Here is a 25,391-nt window from a genome sequence, read left to right as displayed (position 1 = left end):
CCCTAAAGTTCACGACCCTCAACATCAAAGCCAATAACCTGCTGCGATGGCGCACAGTCCGTTTGGGATTTTGTGTCGGAAACAAGTTCCTACTGTCAGTGCTAAATCTCTCGCCCTGCAACATGCAGAGCAGTCAAGACCGAAAATAACAGTGAGGAAGAGAAACAAATAGACGAGGACCAAACCCAGAGCAGACTGGGTAAACCGCCTTCATCCCCCTTCCTCTTCACGGCCAGCAAGAGTCAACACACTGCACACACAGCAGCTATCCAACAAAGCTTCATAAAAGTTATTCTTAAACCCGAGGCACTCTAAAGAAAACTTTTCATGGCACTTCTTTCAGGAATCATTGACCCAAAATACCTCATTTTTACCTCACGTACAAGTCGGAGGGCCTCTAAAGCGGGGACTTGTAAAATACAGTCGCCGCAGAATACAAACAACAAACAGTATTACATTAAATATTCCATTTTATATGACTTATGTCCTATGTGAATAAACATACATACCTTATTTGGGTCACCTCAGAAGAGGGAGGTGAATTTCTTGCCAAAGCCAGAGATAGCTGCAGGAAAAGTAAGCAGGAAAAAGGTTCAATAAATGTGCTAAAACTGATTTTTCAAACATAACCCCTCTCTCCCCCCCAAAAACCATGGAGCAATGCCAAGGGTTTTGAATTTAAACGATCACCAATACCACTTCAGGAGCTGTTGCTAAAGCTCAGTCAAATCACTGTCGGTGAAGTCTGAAGATAAGCAGCTGTAGCTCTTTGGCTTGTCTGATGCTTTAGCATCAGCTTGTTTTGGCATAATGACCTCTTGCTGCCACTCATAGACTCATACAGAGCATCATACTGTCATCCTCCTGACAGGGAAATAGTCAATAAATAAATAAAAAAGAATGTAACATCGTAGAACAATGCACTGTTCTGTGTCCAGAAGCAACAGCAGGCCTCCCATTGTACACCCTTCATCTCATTAACAACATTAGACATTTGAAAGGAGATAATGTTTTATAAAATGTGTTTTACTTCTTTATATTTGTGCCCACATTGTGACAGCAGCTTTTTTGTGTGATGAAGCTCTCGCAAAGTTGAGCTCTTTAGAGCTGTAGCTTTAAAAAAAAAAAAATAAACTTAGAAACGTTTCCTCCCCGTTGAATCATTTTGGTAAGGAAAGTAATAATCAGGCAAGGTGCATTTCGGTAATAATAACAACTCGATAAGTCCCCAAGCTCGTCCTGTTTGCGATGCGGTTCCGGTAGCCTGCCGTACCTTCTCCCAGTTTGCCGGCCTGCTCAGCAGCGCCTCCAGGAAGAATCTTGGAAAACATTCCATCTCCCTCCATGCCAGGCTGACCTGCCGCCGCACTGCCGATGCCGCCGGGTCTCGGAGCTGCCTTGGAGCCTGAACAGTAGAAGGGCAGAGGAGAAAGGGCAGAGAAATAAATGCAGTCCAGGTAGGAAGAAGTAAATGCTGCTCAAAGTGGAGGGTGTACTATATTTGCTGCATGTGAAACAAATCTTCATCAGAAAGAAAATGAAAGGAATGAGATGTTAATGAGTTTGAAGTCATTTTCTTAGGGACTTTCCTGCTTATCTTTGAGCCAATACTACAGTTGAGCTTTTATATATATAAATATAGATTTGACATACATTGTGTTTTGAAGTTATATTGCACTTTTTCGGCGACTGCTTTTGGCCACGTAACCTACTTAAAAATGGAACCTCATTATTCTGTGAGGTGTTAAAATCAAACGAGTAAGTGGCAATAAAACTCAGACTTTTTACTGTATGAAATTTAAAGTTTTAGTCTATTATTGTGAGATTGATGTATGAAAGGCAATCGGCCCAATCATTTAGTATAACTTTAAAATATTTTAAAACCTTCACAAATCATTATTTCAGTAGCTAATTATGTAATAACTTGACACTATTGGACTTTCATATTAAGGGATAACCCTCAGATTAGGTAGAACATCAAAGAATAATAACATAATTAAGGCATAGTGGACAACAGGTGAGTGGCGAGAGTGATGGGATTTTACGCGTATGTGTGTTGTGATTGAGCATCACCTATTCCTGTAAGCGGGGGCTGGCCTGCCTTCGAGGCCATGACAGGTGCCGCTTTCGCCCCAATTGCCGTTACAGGAGGTGTGTCGATCTTTGTCTGCATAGGAAAAAAAGAGAAAAGACAAATGTTGCTGCGTTTAGGCTAATTTAGCAGTAAATCTGTGGTTATAGAGGGCTGCGGGAGAGAAAAACATGTTATGTAAACTGAATGTGGGTGACAAACTGGAATCATGAGGATCCAGTGTTCATCTGTTCACTCAAACAAAAGCCGAATAAGACAGCGTTCAGATTTTGATACGGTGAGACAGCCAAAAATAGTATAAAAAAAATACACATACTATTAGGAAACAGTGATGGCAGAATAAGAGACTCAATTATTAAGCAGCGAAAGCTGAATGAGAAAACAGGGAGATTCGCATCTGGAAACTGTCATTTCTGCTAAATAAGGTCTGATCTCCAGCACTGGCAGATTTATTTAGGCATCAACTATACTGAATATACAATGATAAACAAAATTCTAAATGGGACTTCTCAGCTCTTGAAAGATAGAAAATGATATATGATAAAGTACAATAACCATAACCAGAAGTTAGACCCAGGGGAATGTTTATTGTATTTTAATGGTGGCAAAATTTGATATAATTTGACTCGGCACTTCTCTCTTTGCGCTGCGGTGTGGTTGTTTACAGTGCACATCACTTTTGGTAAGTTTCACGGCATACCTTCTCTCACTATCAAGCTGATCTATCAAAAATATTGATTAAAATCAGATCCATTCCTTTAAAATGTCAGAGTCTTGCAAGCAATAATTTCATCATAGATGAGGGTCCAGACCCCTTATACAAAGTGCAGAATAAGGGGCTAGATTTTAGTAATGACTACAAAATAAAAATGTCCAAAATATAGAGAGAAAGTGCAAAGAAAATGCAGTAAATAGGAACTGGGTAATTTTGGATGGAATCCTGTGAATATATAGACAGTATTCATATGTACACTTACTAAAACCAAAATCATCAGCCAGTTCAGAATGTTATTTAAAGTGTAATCATCACAGTCTGAACAATAGCTTCAAATGGATTGATGGAGTAAATGCAGGAATAGATTTTTGCAGGAAGAAATCTTAAGTGCCAATTTCTTGGGCGTCTAGCAGACAGTGAATCAGCTGCATTGGGTTATCAGCTTTCTCCGTGTTAATCACGGTGTTAGATAAGGTCTGCCAGCAGAGGCACATAAAAATTTCAGTAAACTATCTGAAATGGGACAGGGTGGTTGTCAGGAAACTCGTATCAAAAGCAGCGCAGGGAGAAATAGGGAGACAACAAAACAGGAGAGATGATCGTAAAAGCAGACTAAAGGAGTAGGAGTGAAGCTTTGAGCAAAATAGCTTGCTGTGTCAGTCTCCAAGGAAATCTGATGAAGAAAATTCCTCTTGTTACCTCAGAAAAAAAAAAACACAACACAAACTTGTCAAAAACAAATATCCAAAATCAGAAACCAAAAACAGAAAAATCTACTCCTTTCCATTCAGTGATTGCATTTATAAGTTTCACAAAATTGCACTGACACCCACAAACGTCAATGTCGAAGATATGACCGAGTGAAGAAGTTAGTACTTTTTACTATCAGTGATGTGTTTAAAATGAAAATGTGGCAAGAGCGTAGCTGTACCAATGTTAAAGAGAAACTGTTTATTGCATGTCGAGACTTTCAGATAAGAACAGGATGGCTGAAAAGAGTAAAAGAAGTTTGTTTTATACTTTCAACCTCAAAGGGTCATGCAGGATTTTGAAATACTGGAAGCTTACTGGAAACCTCAGGAAAGTGTCCACACGCTAGGATACATACGTACGGGGTCAGGACATTGTGCTTTATTAATGCTAAGATGCTAAAACCAGCTTAAAATATCCACTCCATAATCATTTTGTCCTGACAGCACAAACCTGAGTTAAATTCAGTTCTGTTGTATTTTCAGAAAACTGAAATTGGATCTGTTCCCATCAGGTCAAACAAACACTGGTGACAGGAAATCAGACACAAAATGGCGTGCAGATGTGAGCTGGTTGTGACTCCTCCGGTTTTGTTCCCATTACTCACCATGGTGGGCGGTGTGGTTCCTGCTGCACCAGCTGGTCGAGCCTGCCCCATCGGCCCGCCTGCTGGTCCCATTTGCCCTGGTTTGGCCTGGGCCTGACCCATGCCCATGCCCATGCCCATCCCCATGCCCATGCCTTGACCTTGGGCTGGTGGCTGCTGCTGAAGGCCTGTGGTCGATGTTGTGCCAGGCTGTCCTGGTCTGGCTGCAGCTGTCTGGGCCTGCTGTTGGAGCTGAGTCCTCTGTCCTTGGGTCCCATCCGCCTGTGAACCGGGACCGCCTAGTCGCCCCGATCCTGGAGGCCCACCAGCAGAGCCCTGAGCTCGCCCAGTACTGCTGCCGGACCTGGATGAGCCTATTTGAAGGTAAATATTTTTACTTTTTTAAACCAAGGCAATTCAAAAACTGATTCATCTTATTACAAAAAAGGACATAAAGTCATAAATAAATAATAAAAAAACGGTATGGGATCATCTATCCCTCTTGAAATACAGAGTTTCTTTCACTAATATTTTATTGACATTTCCTTTTTCTTGAAATGAAGCATTTTAGCAGAAGCATCAGGAGTGAGACAACAATGAGGAAGTGTTGTATGCAAAGATCAAACTGGTGATTTCATTTCTACACTGCTATGAACACATGCGCAATGATGCCTTCAGGGAAAACGTATCCTTTGAAAAGTTACACTTGATATTGTTAATTAAAAGTTGTTGATCCCTGAGGGGATTGTTGACTATAAAGAAGCATGAAAATTAATCTCAACAGCAAAGGCTATTAAATATTATTGCCTCCGACAGGATTTTTAAAAGGGGATCCTATCAATGTTTAGAGATCAAATCAGAATTTATTAATGAAGTTGGAAATTTTCTCCCTTTCACCTCAATCTTGTTGATCTATCCAGGATGGTCAACAAAAATTATTCTTAAATATTCTTATTACCGATGTAATCTGTTTCCTTTGCTGATCGAGCCAAAATCTTGGCAAAGTATTATCTTTGGTAGACAGCAAACAACCTGGAAAAAACTTTACCTCAATTTCCATATTTCTTTTTCTAACTATTTTTATCTTTAAAAATGTGTTTAAATATTTAAATATGGATGCAGGCACTGTCTAAATTTCAGTTATCAAATAGAGACTTTTGTGCGCTCCATTTTATGTACCAGATTTACAGGTGCACCCTGTTTACCTGGTGGTTGGCCTTGCATGTCTACTTGGCCCTGGGACTTGCTGCGTGATGATCTGTGTGGATCTCCCTGCCTGGAAGATCTTTGGCCGTGATGATGTCCAGATGGATCCCGGGAGTAGTCGGAAGAGTGATACCCTCCAGACCTGGACTCACCACGCCTTCCTGAAGATGAAGAACGTCCTGAGGGGTCATGGCGCATAGACGGGTCTTTGGGATGCCCCTTAGATGACCTCGAGGATCTCGGCTCATCTGAGTGACGCGAGGAAGAGTGCCGACTAGCAGTGCCATGGTGCCTGTGGTCACGTGATGATGAATGCCGCCCGCCATGGCTGTACTCATCTTGCGGCCACAGGTCCTCCTCAGGAGGTTCATCATAATCATGATAGGTGTGCTTGACACCATGCCGACTTCTTCCAGAGTTGCTGCTGCCATAGTGTCGAGAACTGGAGCGAGGTTTCTCAAACCAGTCAGTTTCTTCCTGGCCCAGATGGTAGGCTTTGGAAACCGAGAGCAGATCACAATCAATCTCCATGTCGTTTGGAGAGAGCGGCATGCAGGCTGTAAGAAGGAAGAGGGCAGAAGGAAGACCAACCGCATGCAAAAAAAAAGAAAAAAAGATAGGTAGGGGAAGACACAGAAAGAAAGGCAAAAAGTAAAATTTTACACTCATGCACAGATTTACTCCACAAGTACAAGACAAGTTAAACAGGACATATTAAACACTGCAAAACTGTCTAATACAGCAGATCTTTTTGCTACATATCTTTTCTCATGGACTGCTTGAGGAAACAGTTAAAGCTTTTCTCCTCAAACAGTCAGTATTGTTCTGGATTTTTTATTTTTTATTTTTTGAAGACTTAAATAAAGCTTCCTTTGACAAATGGCATATAGAAAACTTTGTCTAGACAAAATTTTGCAGTGTTGACATAAACTTCTTATATCAAAACACATTAACAGTGCAACAGAGCCAATAACATGTTGAAGAAAAAACTATTGCTGTCGTGCAAAGACCTCTTAAGTCAGTCAGTGTTGTGAAGACAAAGACGACCACGCTGAAGAACCATGCGACTGTCGAACAAAGAAACGGCTGGACGGACAGGCGGAAGGACGGGCAGGCAGGCAGACAGACAGACAGCAGTCCACGACTTATAGAGCTCCAAGTAACTCTCAGGACGAAGAAAACACTGACATGCAACAACTATCTCTGTCCTTTGTTTTTTGGCTAAGCTAGCTTCTGGGTGGGTGGGGGACGTTTAGATAAACGGTGGGAGCAGTAGTAGGTAGTGAGACTGTGGGAATTTAGCTCCCACAATTACCTTCACTGTCTGACACAGCACAATGATAATCATCAATAATGTATGTATCATCCGATTTGTAGACATGTGTCCGGGGAAGGTCCCGTATATGGTCTTGAACATCTGGCAGCGAGTGACTGGAACCACAATTGCCATAATAGTAATAATATCTACTGCTGCGGCTGTCATATGGGTCACGACCTAAGCTCGAAGATCTCCCAGAACCCATGAATTTCCCCAAAGGGCTGAGTGGGCTCTCCTCCTCAGAGTATTGCCGAGTTGGATGGCGTCCTCTGTAGCCAGAACGGTAGGAGCGGTCGTCTCTCTCATAGGATCTGCTTCGATAGCTAGGCCTATGGTAATCTCTGGCTGAGATCTTGTCCATGCCGTAGCCATGGGAACGTGAGCGGCCAGTTGAGGTGTAGTAAATCCGATCGTCCTCATCCACCATCATACCGTAGTATCGACTTCCATGAGTTGTGCCACTGGTGGCATCAAAGGCACTCCTCTTGAAGCCATAATCCTCGATCAGCTGGCGCCCTCGAATGTGAGGTGAGGGGTAAGCCTCACCTGTAGAATAGGACACCAAATCTGCCTCGACATCTCGAGCCTCCTCTATTGGGGAAAACTTTGAAATTTTCTGCTCCATAGTCCCCAGCTTCCTGTGCTTGCTGCGCTTGGAGGACATGACAGCGGGGGCCAGAAGGCTTCTGGAGGACGCCAACGGTTTCTGTACCCCGGAGCGGATGCTGGCAAGTTTGTAGTCGTAGTCATAGAAATAGGGGGATCCCCCACCCATGCTAGCGCTCACGCTGCTGCTGCTGCCCCCTAGAGGTCCGTGCCTGTAGCTGCTCTTACCCCTGCCGTGGTGGTCGTACAGCTCATCCTGCATCGCTGCTTCCTCCTCAGGTGCCCTGCCGTAGGGGGAGCTGCCAGTTCCCCCACGCGCCGTGCTGCCAGATGTGCTGCCATGGCCATGGATGTCGCCAGGGTAACGCCCGCTACTGCCATGATGCATCATGTCCCCTGCTGTCGTGCCCAGCCCGTCCTTTGCCGTCAGCTCGCTCACATCATCGATCATCATGTAGTTCCTTGGAATGTTTTGCTCTAAACCAGGAGCCCCATACATTCCTTCTGCTGAGCCGTAGGTGGAAGGACTGTCTACAGGGTGTCCATAGACATTGGAAACTGTTGAAGTGTACTGTCCATAAGAACTGGCTGTGGTGGTGGTGTAGCCATATGTATTAGCAGTAGTTGTTGTGTACTGGCCATATGAGCTAGCTGGGGTTGATGTGTATGGACCATAAGTGCTTGGAGGCTCTGTGGAGTAACCACCATAACTGCTGGAAACAGGTGCAGATCCATACGGCCCATAGGAGCTTGCCATTGTTGTTGTTCCCGTGTACGGACCATAGGCTGGGGCTGCACTGGAAAAGGTAGCATCTTGGGCTGTGGTCATGACCACAACTGTCGGGTTGCTGATAGTCTCATAGTTGGTTGGCATCTTATGTTCAAGTTCAGCAAGTGATGTCTGTCTGGGTCTTCCAGGGTGAACTGTAAGAATATCAGCTTGGGGCTGCCCAGGATATGGAGTCGTCTGGGTGGGGTAGGGGGACACAGCGCTGGGATAAGGTGAGCTGTGGGTGGGGTATGGTGGCTGACCAGGTGGTGCAGGTCCAAAACCTGTAGGCCCTGCTGGAGGCTGAGGTTGAGGTGCAGATGGTAACCCCGTATCAGTTTGGGGATAAGGGGGCTGAGCTTGTGGATAGGTGTGGGAAGGATAGGATGTTTGAGGTTGAAAGGTAGGTCCAGGAGGAGGGGGATGACTCTGAAGGGTCATGGGTTGTGGCAGTGCCTGTGACTGCGACACTGTTGGGTAAGGAGGCTGGTTGAATGTGGATGACTGGTATGGCACACTTGATTGCTGAGATGGTGCTGGTGGTTGGCTCTGGGGATATTGACAAGAGAGGAAGGATGAGGTTGGTGGGTACTGGGCTGCGGTGTTGAGGTCACTGGTAAAATGGCTAAGTGGAGCAGTGCTTGGTCTGGTTGTTAGTAGCCCATTTGTCTCATGTGATGCAGCAGCAGCTGCTAAACGCAAGTTATTCAACTCACTGTCAGACATATAGTCTCTGGTGTCCCCCATACATCTTAGGTACGCAATGTCCCTTCTTTCCCTCTCCTTTACCAAAGTCTCTTTCCTCTGATGAATTCCCAGTTCCAGGTATCTCAGCTTAGCATCAATTTCTTTCTCTTCCTCCTCCAGCTCTGCTTGTTGCTTTCTAAGCTTGGTAGACTCTTGCTCCACGGCCTTCAGCTCATGGGTGAGATCTTTGAGGAGGCTGGCTTTAGCAGCCAGGCCAGACCTTGAGCTGGGCTTGAGGCTGGGCACAGAGGACAAGTAGATCTGTTGTTGGGCAGGTGTCATCATGGTCAAGTGAGCTGATGTAGCAGTCTCGTCTGGAGGAGGGCTGGGCAGGGTTCGCTTAACCTTCCGAAGCAAAGAGCTTTGCTGTAAGGCTGCCAGCTGAAGAGAGAGAAAGAAAGGGCAGAGGAGGGAGGAAGGGTGGGAAAATGTGTGGAGGCCAAAAAGAAAATAAAAATGGAGAGCATTTGAGGGGGAAATAATGGGATGCACAAGGAACAGTTGATGGGATATGACATTGAGAAGGTTAATTGGAAAATGGACAATAAATGGAAAATTACAGATAATAGATTTTCCCAATTAAGTGAGAATATTGGATGGACAAGAATGAGAATGAGGAAAATACAGAAAAAAGGACAGAGATGAACAAGGTGATAATGCAGGCAAGAAAGTAAACAAAAACAAAGAGGGATGGTTTTGGGAAAACAACAAAACGAGAAGGGATGCAGGGAATAAATAAAGTGAGGAAACCCGAAACACAGTGAAAATAAAGTGTGCACCAAAACAAAAGTGATCCAAGAATGTTTCCAACCAGTGTAGACAGCGGTGGAAGAATGACGAAAAAAGTGAATAAAGAAATGTGGACAAAAAAAATAATTTATATTCAACAACGTGGCACCAAAGGAAGGAGAAAAATTCAAATGGAGAAAAAGATCAAGGAGGAGAGGAAACAAAGAAAGGATGCAACAAGAGACCAAGGTCGACAAAGGAGACACATAAAGACAAACAGACAAAGACAACAGGAAACAAGAGTGAAGTGTGTTAGAAGACGTACAGAAACAAGAAAATTAGTGTCAGCTCTGATACAGTTTTGTTGAATACTCTAGAGTTTTAATAATTTATGAGACAACATACTTTCAATTTGAAAGAAAATAATCTTTTAAAAATGAATTTCAAGAGCACTGAATCATTGAAGGTTTTTTCACTCCAGCTGCAAAACCCCCCATCTCTGATTATCTTATTCTTACATATATTATGTCTCATAACTATTATGATCTACAGGATGATATAACATTTTACAACAATCATTTTTAGATAAGATTGGTAAGGCCTTTGATTTCTGCACTTCTCAATAATGTAACTCATTAGAAGTTACGCCAATACGTGATCCCACAATTGTTTGGGGTGCACCCTGTTTTGAAGATGATGATTATTTTCCCTTTCAGATAAATTCCACATATTCCATCAAGCAACCATGTTGGCTGGTGTTTTAAGTGTACAAATAGATGACAATGTGTCAACATAAAAATAAAAATACACCCAGTTTATATGCAGTTGGGAAGAAGAAAAGACACATAAAAGTAGTTGAATTTTCATTTTTCATATTAAAATTTAGACCAACAATGGATACATTCTAGCAAATACGACAAAATGTAATGGATTCAATTGTTTAATGTTACAGTGTAAAACTGTGTTGAAATGACACCTGAATAAATTTTCCTATTTGGGATCAGATGTCTTAGAACTATTATTCAGATATTTAACGCTGCCACGGAAAGTCGTTCTTGAATGCTACTAAGTACACTATAATATCACATGTGATGCATAAAAATTTTGCGAAGTTGTGCTGGTCCTGCTTGTAATTAGAGTCAATTACACAGAAATGACCAGAAGTAAGGAATTTTAAAGGTTTTTGTGTCACTGCTACACTCAAAGAGGATTTAGATTTTTTTGTTTGGCCTAAAAAATATTGTCAATAAAATGTCAGGACATCATTAACAATTAATGATTAATTTTGAAACATCAGAATGCATGGTTAAAGCACATGAAAAAATTACATAGTGATGGAATTCCCTTTACAAGTTAATGTGTTAGATACATTTGAGAGAAACCCAAGAGATTAGAAAAAACATACCCAGAAGATTGTGACAAATTGAAATTTTGCCTATAAACTAATACTTTAAGCACATCCTCAGCTTAATAAATATACTTTCAAATGAAACAAGACTCATGGTGATAACACTCACATAAGTTATTTTATGGAATCACCAAGGAAGGGTTACGTTAAAACCCTAGCCTTTTATCCATACCAGTTGTTCCCAAACATTTCAGCTTCTTACCTAAAAAAAAAGTGGACGACACCCCGAACCTGACAATGTTCTCAGTGCACAAGAATTTCTAATAAGTCAGTTCAACAGGAGTAAAATGATATCCCAGATGGCATAAATATGCTTTACTTTTGTTTTTGTTGCTTTGTTTAATTCTACAGGGGACCCAAAGGGGGGCCCTGAGAACTGAAATTGAAAGTTTGGGAACTGGCGTGACATCTTATAACAAACAAACAGAAAGAAATAAGGTTAAGAATTTTCATCAATAAGTACATTTTGAGGATTTGCTACTACCTCTTTTACACAGCTGTAATTTCCCTGTTGTAATAGCTTTCAAAATCAGTACATGATAAGGCCAGTTCTTTGAATACTGTAAAGGAGTACTTGAAAAGCTTTTGGGTACAGCAAAACCTTATTGTTCCTAAAAATCTGAAGGATTTTTATTTTAAATAAAATTATTAGAATAGAGTAAATACAGCTCCTACAACTGCTTTCATCACTGTTAACAGCTTTTTGGACCATTGGCCCAACTTCAGTGACTTTACCTGGCTCTGGAGTGCTTGTTGTTGATACAGGGACAGCCTGGCCTTGGTGTGCTCATCTGTGGTTGGGCTGAGGGACTTGGGGTCTGACATGGACCTATGGGTGCTCTTGATGGGTCGGGGCACAGACGGGTGTCGCTGGGGGGATTCGGCTGTGTAAGACTTCTGCTGAGGTGTGACGTGGGCCTTGTTCAGTCTCTCGCTTGACAGGGAGGTCTCCAGCAGGCGGTGTGTGGACACTGGCGACACAGGAGAGTAGAGGACCTGTGGAGATTTTGGTACTGTTTGTTGCTGCCGGATGAGGCTGGAGATGGACTCATTGTGAAGGTGGTTGTGAGGCTGGTAGTTAATATCTAATGGGTCAGGACGACGTCGCTCAAATTTTGCTGCATTTGCTGCAACATGTTGCTGTTGGCGCTGTTGGATGTGAAGGTCAGCCGAACTGGATGGCCCTGTTCCGGTAACGGTAGAGGAAGAATATGGACTGACGGTAGTTGGCACGGTTAGCTGTGGAGCTACGACGCCCTGCGACTGCCCTTCTGAGTCAGTCTGGCAGGCGAGAGATTGTCCTTTTTGTGTTCGCTCTGGTCCAGAAATGTAGTGTACAATCTCTACTTTATTAGGGTCTGGTAATGTCACATGGATTGCCGGGGAGACTCTTCCTAGGTGCTCAGCTTCTGTCTGACAGGACACCTCCCTGATGGTCTGGACCGCGATGCTGGAGGAAACTATCTTGGATGTGTCAGCTTTGGTGTCTGTAGTTGAGGTGGTTGTCGAGGCAGTGCTGGTGCCAGCTGCCATGGACTCAGCGTGGCGGGAAAACCGGGAGCGTCTACGGCGAACTGGATGCTCAGCCTGAGGATAATCCTCATCATCATCTGTCTGGACGGAGCAGTCAACGCTCCGACCACGCCGCCTGGTACGATGACGCATCATGTACCTGTTGGTGCAGGGAAAAGGCACAACAGGACATGAAGAAAACAATGTGTAGATACTATTTATGTTAGATACAACAATTATAAAATTAGGGGATTTTGCTTGTAAAAAACATTAAATTTTATTTGCTGGTGCATAGTCAGGATTGGGATGTGGGAAGCACTTAGTGTGCCATCCACAGACAGTCATTCTTGTGCCATACCACCTACATATTCATAACCAAGGAGGGTATCCCATTACTCACTTCAAAAAACCAGAAAAATATGTTGTTACCTCTCTTCTCCATCTTCGTCATCAGTCTGTACACAACTATCCACAATTCTGCGAGGGGAGCCATAGAAAATCACACCATCTCCATCAGAGGTGTCTCGGGTCAGCCTGCTCATGGAGCTATGTTTCCTCATACCAGCTCTGGCTTCCAATTGTTCATCCTGATTCCTCAAACAAATCTCTGAGGAAGAGTTAGGGAGAGAGCGCGAACTCATCTGAGAGTCTATGTAGGGATGCAGTGGCTGTCCGGTCATATCCAGCTGTTGACAAATGTATATTGATTAGAACTACCAACAATTACCCGTGACTGTGAAGTTTTGTGATCACTGTTGAGTAGTAATCATTTCAACTTCCTTCTTCACAAAATGTAAACAAAAATGGAGTCGCATCAGATTTAAGCAGTTGTAGGATTTCTCAGTTGTCTTTAGCAAAAGACCACTAGCCATTTCTCCTGCTAGTGCTACAGTCATGCATTTGTTTTGCTTGTATTTAACCAGAAGGCAATACACTATATGGCCATACACTGCTTTTGGAGCAGCCTCTGGCCCTCTTGCATTCATAAATCCACTTAAACTGCACCAGTTTACTTAAACTGAACCAAAGCCTAGGCCTGTAGGTGGGCAAGAGTTTGCCTTTTTTGGTCCACATTAGAGTGTCATTGCGTATTCAAACTTTCCCAAATTAACCAGACTTTCTAGTCAGTCGAACTTGTGTTTGATTAGTGCGGACTAATCACGGCTGGTGTGAATGCACCCTGAAGGTTAAAAACCATTTATCAAAGTTGTGCAAATTCCTCACCTGCATGGTCTGAGCAGCAGTTTTCAGCCGCTTCTGCTCTTGTAGCTGTTGCTGGAGCTGGTGCTGCAAAGACTGTATCTGGTCGAGCTGGGATTTCTGCTGGGCCAATTGTTCTCGTTGGAGAACGAGTTGTTTCTCGCGCTCTTGCTGCTGCTGCTGTAATACCTAAAAGCATATACAGACAAATCATAGACATGTTTGACGAACAATAACAGAGGAGACCAAAAAGTGACGCAGCAAAATAAATAAGAGATGGTCAGGTGGTAATAATGAGCATAGATAGACAAACAAAAGAGAGATACAAAAGGCCATGATTAAGATCACCAGTTTTCAAAAATGCAAAGCAAGATTCTTGAAAGCAAATGTGACATGAAGCTCTTATGCTGATGGATTAGCTAAAGAATGGTTCCACGTTAGTCAGAAAGCTGAAGCGCAACTGAAACAAAGTGCAGCATGTACTGGTAATCCTTACCAGTTTTGTAACAATGCTCATATTAAATATTTGAAGCATTTTCTTTGCAGCTCAAATGATTGGTGCAGGAGAAGGGCTTTTGTTCCTATTGTATGTTATGAAATGCATATTAATCAAACATTCATTTTATAGTTCATTCTCATTACGGGGGGGCTTCACCTGTTTTACAGAGTTAACTTGAAAGAGTTTCAACTGCTTGTTCTAACAAAAAGAAGAAAATGCTTATGTTAGCTCTTTGTTTTTTGTAAAACATGTTTAAAATTTTATTAGATGAAATGAGGAATTAATTTAAGTATGCTCTTAAATTTTAACTTACTTAACTCAGAACAAATTAAAAATGTGACAGGAGTTCAGGCTCATCAGTATCTGATATACATATACATACAACAGACATGCACACACATAGGCGGAATCCCATTTCCACGGTGTAACTCACTATCGTTTTACTGATGGTGAGCCAATGGGAACAGAGATCTTCTTAAACAATTTCACATTTTCAGAAACATGCTTCAAACCATAGAGGTCTAAGTTGAGCTTGTAAATACATTCAAAAATATAGAGTACAAATAGAGTATTTTAATCAATAAAGTTATTTTATATACTGGTCCAGGAAAACAATTTAATCTTTCAACATCCAATGCAGAAAAAACTCTGCAATCTCTATTTAGATCAATTCCACTGTTATTACTGTTGTCCTTCCTAAGGTGTAAAATCACCACATCATATGAATCGTATGTACCAAGGGATAAGCAGGCGTAGACACCAGGGTAACACTAGGTAACGGGATTCAAATAACACTTAACAGCATGCAAACCATACAATTGTCTCCTAGTAATTCAGGCTAGATTATTTTTGACTCAAAATAAATCAAGAATTATTACACAAGGAATTGTTTTTTTTTCCTTATATTAGTGTCTAATCACCAACTTGAATGACTAGTTAATATCCCTTTGAATAAAAACAAAAAAGAAATCTTTGGAAAGATAATTAAAAATGTCAACTTGAAAACATGCTGCCTTTAAGTGATACACAAAATTGCTGGTTAATCAATTACTGGTGTAAAATAGCAAAATCTTTACTTATGAAAACCATGTGAAAAATGATAAGACATTCAACTCAGGAAAATAACAAAAACCAAAACTAAAAAGACATTAACACCACTACATAACTCTTAATTACAAATCCTGATTTTCCCTATACCTGTTCCTTGATGTTCTGCAGCTCTTGTAACTCCCTCTGCACCAGAATTTGCTCCTTTTCCCTGTACAACTTCAGCTCCATTCTTTCATGTTCAAGCTCTTCTTGCAGTCGCAGCTGACGAAGTTTCTCTAACTCTACACGCTCCCTCTCCATCTGTAGGAGCTGCTCCTGCTGTCGGTGAAGCCTCTCTGCCTCAGTTTCACCCTCTTTATGGATTGCACCTGGTGGAGGGAAAGGAGGAAGACCACATGGAATAGGTGATGGGCCTGCAGCAGGTTGGGTGTAGCCTTGGGTTATTGCTGGACTTGAGGGTGGGTATACGTGAGCTGCAGGAGGAGGCTGTGGCTGCTGAGCCGTTGTCACTTGTTTCTGTTGTTGGGTGTTCAGATGTGTCTGGGAAAGGTTGATTGGTTGCTGCTGTGGTTTGGTCAAAGTGACAAGCGCTCCTTGTGCTGAAGTGACCTCTGCTGATGTCACTTTGGCACCTTTACCAAGGTAAACAGGTTCCTCCTGGGCTGTTGAGCTTGTGGTTGTCAAAGACATGGGCACAAGGGCTGCTCCTGGTGCTGAAGTTGATGCAGCAACAGTGGTAGAAGCAGTGGCTGAAGTTGTCTGAAGCAGACCTGGTGCTGGATAACGAAGTGGCACTTGTCCAGTTAAGGGCATTCTTGGGCTTATGGGTAATCTGGTGAGACTGGCCAGAGGCACTGGTGTCATGTTGGGAGAAGCATATGGCCTATAGACCCCCCTCAGAAGAGGTCGAAGTACAGATGCAGGTTGAGTGGTGATGGGGAGGGTTGAAGCTATTGGGGTCTGAATGGTGGAATAAATCATTCCGTCAGATGACCTAATAGCAGCAGGGTACATGGCCCTCAGACTAGCCTGCCTGGCATTGATAAGATTCGTCAGAGCTTGATTTTGAGACATTGGCTTTCCATCTAATCCAAAGATCAGACTTTGCCTCATGCCAATTCCTGCTGCAAGTCTGGAGGCACCTGGTCCTGTACCTCTGCCTAAGCTGCCATACTGCAGCAAGTCTGGGTTGCTTCCATATCGGTCCATAGAATTAAGTGCGGCGCACATTCGACTTATCTCCCTTGCAGTTGTAGCACTGTACTGAGCCAAGTTAGCTTCTTGGAAGCTTGCAATATCACGAGCAGAATAACCATAATCTGAACTGATGTTAGACAAGGAATTATATCGTCTTATCGGCAACGTTTGTGCTGAAATGTCTCCTCCATGACGTAAATCTGTGTAGGAACCATACTGCATGCCCATATATCCTCCATAGCTCTGTTTCATAGCGGTTAAGTCCATGACAAGTTCACCAGATTGTTGGAGGTGTGGCTCATATTTAGAGAGGTATGACTGTAAGCCGGCATCAGCAAGGTTCGTATCAGACATTGAAGGCTGAAGCCTACCAGGAAAAGGTAATGTGTAAGCCTTACGTGCATCCATTGGATACTCATGGTACCTTCCAGGTTGTCTTTCTTGATCTGACTCATCTGTGATAGGTGGGGCAGATGGTGGCCTTATGCCCTCTTTCTCAGAGACACCAACACAACTTCCACCAAATGGCAGTCTGTAAACTACATCACAACAAGCTGGTTGGTCAGGTTTTATTTGGCCTCCTGTCAAATCCACTGCATCCTGTCCTTCTTCTACCTTCACAAGTTGAGTCAATGCCCTTACTGGCTCGGGCCCTCCATCCATTTGTACAACCATACTATGTGGTGATTTACCTCCCTGCATCAAACCAGGTGGGCTGGGCTTCCCTTTCAGCTCAACAGGACCAGTGCTGTAAAGCTCAGGATTAATGACTGGTGAAACAGCACTGACCACTGTAGATGCAGTACTAGTCTGGCTGACTAATAAATTTTTTTTAGCCAAAGGTGAGACCTGGCCTGTAAGGTTATACTTGGCTAGAACAGATGCCTGTAGTTGGTGCTGTTGCAACTGATGGTGCTGTTGAAGCTGTTGTTCAAGGAGCTCTTGTTGTTTCTGTAGCTTCTCTTGTTGTTTTTGTAATTCTCTTTGTTGTATGCTGAGGTCTTCCAATTTTGCATCAATTTTTGGAATGGAAGGGTCAGTTGGAGGAGAAATTGGTGATTTGTTCTGAGAAAGACACACCGCTGAGCCCATGCCCTGACCTAGATCTATTCGGTTTTGATGGGGGTCACCATAAACCACTGGTTGCTTTAGTTGGGTCATAAACATAGAAGCAGCCACAGTGACACTCACTGTGGTAGGTGTGGTGGTCTCTTGTGTGTTCAAATTCATAATCAGTGGTTGTATGATTGTTGAATGCCTGGAACCTTCTGGTTCACCGTGGTATTTCCTGCTTTCTGTAGCTAAGGAAGTAAGGTCCATTCCCTGATCAGTCATAATAATGGGAGCTGAGTGGGTTGCAGTTCTTAGATCTACAACACTACCACATTGGATCATATGGCCCTGCTCAACCCTTGAGGTGCCTGGGACTGTAGATATTCGGCAGAGGGAGATATTATCCATGGACACAGACCCTCTGGTGTATAAGCTAGCTGTAGTGACCATGCTTGTCCCTACATTCACCTTCTCCACTCTTTGTGCTCTATAGAAGCTGTGTGTAGGTGACTGATGATAAGGTGGTGTGTCTGGGGGGCTGCAACATGGAGAGTAGCTATCAAATGTTGACTGACGGCTAAATCGAGTGGGTGAGGATAATGGAGAAGTTGCAGTGTTCACTGTCATTGGCCTAGTTGGACCTGGAGGTGGGGAATATGGAGCCTCCTGGGAAGACTGTTGTCGATATAGCCTTGGGGAAATTGATCTATGTGCTGTTTGGGTTCCCTGAGCCATCACAGGTGATGTGGGCCCAGAGCCAGCTGGCTCCATTCGCAGTGCTGAGCTGAAGGTCTGTGTGGAGAACTCAGCAGTAGACCTTCGGGAAGGAGAGCGAGTAGGACTTTGTGGTGGTGGTGGTGATGGAGAGAGAGGAGGACTCGTGCTCCTGTAATAGGTAGTATACTTAGGAGAGCGTGGTTCAATAATCCTCTCACCAGATGATGTCGAGCTGTCTCGCACTTGAACACCTCTTGTGTCCCCAATCCTTCTGGTGATTACTTCTCTTTGACTATAGGCCTGGGTAATTTCTGCGATCTTGCTACATACACTTGAGACTGTAGCTGAGGATGTGGCAAGACTCCCTGTGTGTCTGCGTGAGATATCAGATTGGGTTGATGTCACTGTGTGGCTTGATCCTGTATGGGAAATTGTTACTGCATCTCTGGCATAAACCCCATAAGCTGCAATGGTGGTAGCAGCCACTGCTGGAGTTATGCCATTCTTTCCTGCTTGGCTTTTAATTCTATCTTTGTGCCCATCCTTTGCGGTGAAGTGCTGGCTTACTCTCACGTCTGGTATCCGACCTCCACTCTCAGCAAAGGAGACAGGAGCTGAAACCTGGGTAGGACTTGTTCCAGGAGTTAACAGAGCATTGCTTTGCTCTAGTAGTTTGGCAAAGGCTGAGCCTGTGTCCAGTAGCTGCTTATCTGCAAAAGAACTCTCAATTTCAATCTCAACTTGCTCATTTGTGGCCTGTTGCATCTTAGTGATGTTCTGAGATGTTTGTCGGATTTCCTCGTAAATGTCATTTTCTATTTCTGCTGCTTCATTGTCATATCCCGTTTGATCTTGTTCATAGTCATAGTCGTCGTCATAGTTTTGTCCATTAATGTCCTCCTCATAATACTGCCCATGTCGTTGTTGTTGCTGCTGTAGCTTTTCTTGTTCTTGCAGCATTTCTGCTTTTCTCATCATTTCCTCGTAAACTTCCTCAGCACTCTTCAGAGGTTTGGAGGTCGATGATGGTGCAGTGGTTGTTGTAGTTGAGGAAGATTTTTCTATAGGTGAATAGAGAGACATAAAGGTAGGCAGATTGTATTCACTGCCCGACTTGTAGATTTTGGACTCGTACCCCTCAGCCTCAGAGTCCAGACTTTGGGGGGAATATTCAGAAGCAGAGGAGCGATGAAGCTCTTCCATCTCTGCTGCTTGTCTTAGTTCCTCTGTAGGGGAAGCATCTTCAATTGGTGACAAATTACTAGGTGGTGTTTTGGATCTTTCTCTGCGTCTTTGGGCCCTCAGCTCCTCCTTATCCCTTTTGTTTTTTCTCGCTGTGCTTCTTATTCTCTGCTGTTCTACCTCTCTCATCTTCTCCTGCTCTCTCAGAAGTTCCTCTTCCTCTCTGAGTTCATCCTCTTCTGAGGAGTCTTCAATGGTCGGAAGCAGGGGGCCATGAGACCGGTGGCGTGCTTTTCTCTGCTGCTTGGCCTCCTCCAGTCTTTGCCTCCTGCTTGGGCTACTGTCACTGTCTTCCTCCATTGATGAGATGGATGTTGGAGACTGTCCTGAACCATATGAAGATGAAGTTGGAGGCAAAGTTGAAGAATAGTCCCCCCTACTACGCTCCTCTGGAGATCCGGTTAAGCTCTCCATCTCCAGCTCTGGCTCCCGATCCAGGTTTAGATCATTTTCATTGCTCAACTCCATATCGCGGCTGTAGCTGTTGGTGTTGTTGAGTTCAATGGTTTTAAAGCGCCTCAGCCCCCCTTGGGACGCCATCACATCTTCCTCTCCCTCCTCCACAGAACCCTTATAGACATCGGCAGAGGTCTTGGTTTCTTCCTCAAAACTACTCGAATGGTGCTGAAGCCGTCTCTTTTCTTTCCCTGAGTCAGAAATGGTGTGCTTATGGTGGCTTTTTTTCGGTTTCTGGTAGCCATAACCTTCATCTTCCTCATCTTCGTCTTCCTCCATTTCGTCTTCCTCCTCCTCATTGTCCTCATCAGCACTCATCTCCATTATTTGTCTCCTCATGAACTCCTCATCAGTCATCTCTGTTGGATCAGCCTCTTTTTCTTTTTCCTTCTTCTTCTTTTCTTTTCTCTCTTCCTTTCCTTCTTTCCGTTTACTCTCCCAGTCTCCGCCATCTTCCTCTTCCTCCAGTATATCCTCTAATTCCTCATCAGAATCATATGCATCTGGAGGAATTGAAAGGGAACGCGGCCGATGCTTTCCTCTGTCATCCAAGTCTCTGTCCCTGTGCTTTCTTCCCCTTCTGTCTGGCTTTTCCTCAGAGAGGCTTTTCTCCAGTAGTGGCCTCATCGAGCTCTCTAGCTTGACGATTTCAGAGGGGCTTGGAGGTGAGCCCCGGCCTCATCGAGCTCTCTAGCTTGACGATTTCAGAGGGGCTTGGAGGTGAGCCCCGCCCACTGATTCCCCTCTCACTCAGCTTCATTTCCTCCTCTTGGATTAGACCTGTAATTTCACTGTGTGAGCTGGAGATCCCATCAGAGGAGTAGCCAGTGTCACTAAGACTCTGAGGGCTGCGTGACAAGTCATGGGTGCTGTTGTTTTTTGTGTCCTACAGAGAACAGAAACAAAGAAAGATCACATTAGACGTGGTGAAATTTGGCTATATGGTCTGGGTCAAAAGACAATTTTGTTGACACATTTTTTGAATATAAAAAATAGATTTTGTTTTTAGATTTAAAATAAGCATAATTTTTTTTCTAACTTGGAGTATGGCAAAAAAGAACAAACCTGTTTTGCACAAAAAACATATTTATTGCAATGTCTAGAAGACTAAACTAATCAAATATTCATAGTATTATGGGTCCACATTCAGTGGGTATCAAGCACCAGAAAAATATTAACAGTATAAGTCTTAAAATATCAAGACAACATTCTGGTTTTCAAATTTTCTAAAGAATTTGGAACTGAAAGCAACTCTGAACCCCACAACTAGAAAATAACATTTAAGCCTTCGGTGAGTTTTCACTCATCTTTTTCAAGCTCTATATATACATATATGGACATTTGGGACAACCAAACAGTGACTTATTAAAATAGGGTAATTTTGATTAATTGTATGAGCCTTTTTGGATTTAAAATTGTTCTAAAATGAATTAATATGCACAATAATAGAGCTGCAAAGAGAAAAGGCAAGAGGACCCATAGATTATTTTACATTCTGCACGATGGGGGCTAAAAGCCTTATGTATGGTATAAAACCTGGAGGTTTGCTCTCCTAATTTTGTACATGAATACAATGTAAATATGTGCAATGTAAATATTCGCTCTGCAGCTATACCTGCTAATAACAAACTGTGAGGAAATTTAGTTTTGCATTTCATTTAATCTGAATAAGAGAACAAGTTTGAATATCTTTTGGAGGGCTCTGACATTTCATAATGAGTTTAAATGAATTCATAACAGAAAAAAAAAACATAAAGGAAAATGACAAATATTCATGAATGAATAATGGCTGAGATAAAGCCATGGTAGAGAAGCTTTTTCTTGTTTTCATTATGCCAGCAAAACAAAAAAATATGTACAAAATAAATTTACTTAAATGTATGTTGTGAAATACACTATTGTGAGGTTTAAACCATTAACAAAAATTGCCTACATTTTCAGGGGACTATTTATAGAACTCAGAAGCTGGTGTAATTTAGTCAAGTCTTTGAAAAATTAAAATATGACATTTCCTCTAAAGTTGGATCAGATATGTAGTATATATATGACATGTATCCTGTCACGCTGACTATATTAGCATTGTCTCACGCTACTGTTTCTTCCTCCAGTACTTTAGTATTCAAACCTTTTTTTAAACAAAAGAAAAAAAGAGCAAACACCAAACTTACATCATAGTGCCTTGACTTTTTAATTTCCTTTACTGGAGTGATCTGTTCCCCTTTCTTCTGTGAAGGTTTGGTCTCTTTGGCAGTTTGGTTCTCAGGCTCCGTCTTGGGTTTCTCCTCTGTTGGTTTCGTGGGTTTCTGGGCCTCGGTGGTTGGCACTGGTGCTGTGGCTGGCGTTGTAGTCTTAGCATCGGTGGGCTGTTTGGCAGGCGTGGGGCCAGTAGGCCCATCGACACCTGTTCCCATCTGGGATTTTTGTCCCTGGGGTTGGACCGGTTTGGGTCCCTGCTGAGTGGTTGGCTGGTGGAGAGGGCTTTGCTGAGTGGTTGGCTTGTGGAGAGGGCTTTGCTGACTGGTCGGCGTCTGGTGACGAGGTGAGCCCATTGGTTGGTGCTTCGGGGAGGGATGCGGAACAGGAAGAGGAGGCTCGTCAAGGGCGCCTCCAGACAACAGCCGCTGGGTCTGGCAGTTAAGACATAACCACTCTTTTTTCTGAAGAACACAGAATAAAAAACAAAAGACAAGTAATTAGTTGTTTTTTTAAAAATCATGAAATAGATATGCACACATGCAGATGAGGTTTTGTAGTCTTGACCAAGCATTTGGTCCAAAACTGTGACCCAGTTTGTTTGGTTAGAGGAGAGGCTCGCCATCACAGGCAGCCATTTTGAATTACAGAACCTGCTGATCAGGCTTCACAGACTAGAACATGGATCTGCAACCCGCAATGGTTGAACCTATTAAAGGGCTTTTAGTAACTTTGGGTAAAAATAATAATAAACCAGCAGATGTATTTGAATATAATTAATGGAGGTTTCAGTTTTTTCATGTAGTAATTAAATGACACTTAAAGTACCAGTAATGTTCTTTTAGATATAGTTTTCGTGTATTTGGGTTGGAAACTAAGTGTTTTTCTTTGCATCATTTTTCATAGAAGAAAATTGATCTGCTGTTTTGGGCAAAAGTTTTGGTTTTCTTTTGTTTAAACCCCCAAAATATAAACAAAAAGGTGTGTCTTTTCTTTTTTTTTAAAAAAGACATCAATAGAAGTTGTCTTTTCCAAAACTCATTAGCGGCTCTAAATGAGATTTACATAGATGGCCCGAGGATAGAAATGGCTCTTTGAATTGTAAAGTATGCAGACCCCTATACTAGATGAAAGAAGAAGCAACAAGATGGTTAAATTATGCTGTTTAATAATTTTATGTCAGTGTTAATGACTTTAACATATTTAATATGACAGTAGGTTTTTACCTCGTAGTGATGTGTACAATATTCACTCTTTGATAGATAAAAACATCATAGGAAGAAAATGTTTTACACAATGTTAAATAGTGACAGGGCTGGACTTTGTCCAGGAGGCCCACCATGATTGGTCAGACGTGATCTCTTCACATAATCATTAGAAATATTTGGAAATTGGTCGTACTGTGCAAGAAAGGAGTTGAATAAATATTTATACACACTCTTTCATAAAATAAAACTTATGCAATTTGCCAAAATTAAAAAATTGTACACTTAGATTAGTGTTCTTCACTTTGTTTTGCATCTTTCCCACTAACACGCACTGCACTCAGACTCGTTTCTGTGCATTGTGGAGAACTCATTTGAAAACAGAGCTGTCAGAACGATGGCAGGCTGAACTAAGCTGATACAAGTTTCCAAAAGGCCAAGCCATTCTGACAGCACTATTTTCATCCCATTAGCTTTTACTCACACCACTTCACAGACTGCTAAGTGTCAGGAAGCTGCATCAAACTGACACAGAAAGAGCAGAAATGACTTTGAAATAAACGCTGAACTAAACTTTTAACATCTTCGGTCGTGATTCTCATTGCTTGTCTGAAATGAGATGCTCAAATAAAAGATGCAGTAGATAGTTGGCTGGGCTTAAAGCTAAACTGTTGCAATCAGAGGAAATGTTGGGTTTAAAAATGATCAATTAAATATCACAAAAACACATTACATTTTTTTTCAGTATTGATTACTCATCCGTCTGGTTGCCATGTAAATTCATACACATGGATGAATGAATGAATGAATGAATGAAATCTTTATTTTGAACATGTAAACAACAAATTACAGAATTCTGTTTAAAATAAAAACCAGACACACAAATAGTACTTAAAACTTTCATATTTAGACTGAAAATATGTAAGAATAACTCAAACATCATGATTTCCTGCCCTCATATGACTCTTGCAGTATGTACCTCATGCATTTCAGCCTAGCATATTGAAATATTTTCCACATCATTACATATTTCTAACTCTTATTTGTCACTGTTATTCAGGTCATACTATAATGGCCTGAATAATAAGTCAACAATAAGCAATTAAAGGGGGTAAAAGGGTGTTATGCAAAATTTACTTTTTTTTTTTTTTTTTTAGCTTTGTGTCATGTTATGATGTCATTCATCAAAAACATACTTAGAGTGTAGCTTTGACTCACTCGCACAGGTTTGAGAAATCCTTTAATCTCCAGTGGCAGCCATTTGGGGGTGCTTTAATTTAATGCAATGCAATGCATTGCCTATTTACCCAAAGCTCCACCTTAAAGCTGCTGTCTCCAAGCCAAACTCCGACCCTACAGAGCGTTCCTCCCCCTTATCTCACCTACGTAGCTCCACCAGACTAGTGGCAGCAGCAGTTAGCAAACACCTGGTGGAACTGCATGTCTCCTGAGCTCATCAGGCAAACTCCTTCTCAGTCTCATACTGCACATTGGGGTAGCATTGTTGCGATGAAGTGCTGAAGGTGGAGTAGGAAAGAGCAGAAGCTTCTTAAAGAGACAGAGGCCAATTTCAAGGCATGAAATAGCAAAGGCAAATTTATTTTAAGTTATGTTTGAAATACACAGAATTTTTAGGACAGCTGAGTGTTACCTTAATTATATTTGCCAGGAGAGGACATAATACAGCATTATGTCGTTTCCAGGCACTGATCAGTGCTGCTCAGTTTTTGTGACTCTATTGAAAAAAAGTACAAATGCTGGGTTGTCCATTTTTAAAACTAAAAAAAGCTAAAAAGACTAAAAAGCAACATTCCAAACTTTTTTTCCCCCAAACTGTAGACACTGGTAACTCATCAGCTCAAACAAAAATTTGAATAAACTAATATAGAAAGCCAATTTGATAAAAAAAAAAAAAGCCACTTTGGTGAGATATCAAATGGTTTTTAAGTGAGTATAAAAATCTAATACATCATGAAAGATCGGACCTTTAGTTAAAGTCTGTCAGGTTTAGTTGTAGTTTTGCATAAAAAGAAAAACAAACAAAAAAGATCTGTTCATCTTACAATTGTAATGTTAAACTTTCTTTTCAGTGTCTCCAATGTCTTCTCACCACCCGCCAGCACCGTCTGTTTATTCTCTGT

General features: G+C 42.2%; 1 protein-coding gene across 1 annotated transcript in view; it reads right to left on the bottom strand.

The window, feature by feature from the left end:
- bsna (bassoon presynaptic cytomatrix protein a) overlaps positions 1-25,391 on the bottom strand; it is a 148,476-nt gene that overhangs the window by 11,802 nt on the left and 111,283 nt on the right. The window contains exons 4-15 of the mRNA XM_044130082.1: positions 22,021-22,509; positions 20,530-20,738; positions 15,335-20,474; positions 13,663-13,827; positions 12,868-13,124; positions 11,662-12,598; positions 6,665-9,170; positions 5,349-5,843; positions 4,165-4,517; positions 2,074-2,167; positions 1,274-1,405; positions 510-565 (exon numbers count right to left, since the gene is read on the bottom strand). Coding sequence (XP_043986017.1) covers positions 525-565; positions 1,274-1,405; positions 2,074-2,167; positions 4,165-4,517; positions 5,349-5,843; positions 6,665-9,170; positions 11,662-12,598; positions 12,868-13,124; positions 13,663-13,827; positions 15,335-20,474; positions 20,530-20,738; positions 22,021-22,509 — 10,818 coding nt within the window. The 3' untranslated portion in view covers positions 510-524. The remainder of the gene's footprint in view (positions 1-509; positions 566-1,273; positions 1,406-2,073; positions 2,168-4,164; positions 4,518-5,348; positions 5,844-6,664; positions 9,171-11,661; positions 12,599-12,867; positions 13,125-13,662; positions 13,828-15,334; positions 20,475-20,529; positions 20,739-22,020; positions 22,510-25,391) is intronic.

The sequence above is a fragment of the Gambusia affinis genome, linkage group LG01 (assembly GCF_019740435.1).
Source record: "Gambusia affinis linkage group LG01, SWU_Gaff_1.0, whole genome shotgun sequence".
NCBI classification, from domain to species: Eukaryota; Metazoa; Chordata; class Actinopteri; order Cyprinodontiformes; family Poeciliidae; genus Gambusia; species Gambusia affinis.
Note: the sequence above shows the minus strand (reverse complement) of the source record. Positions and strands in the feature narration are given on the sequence as shown.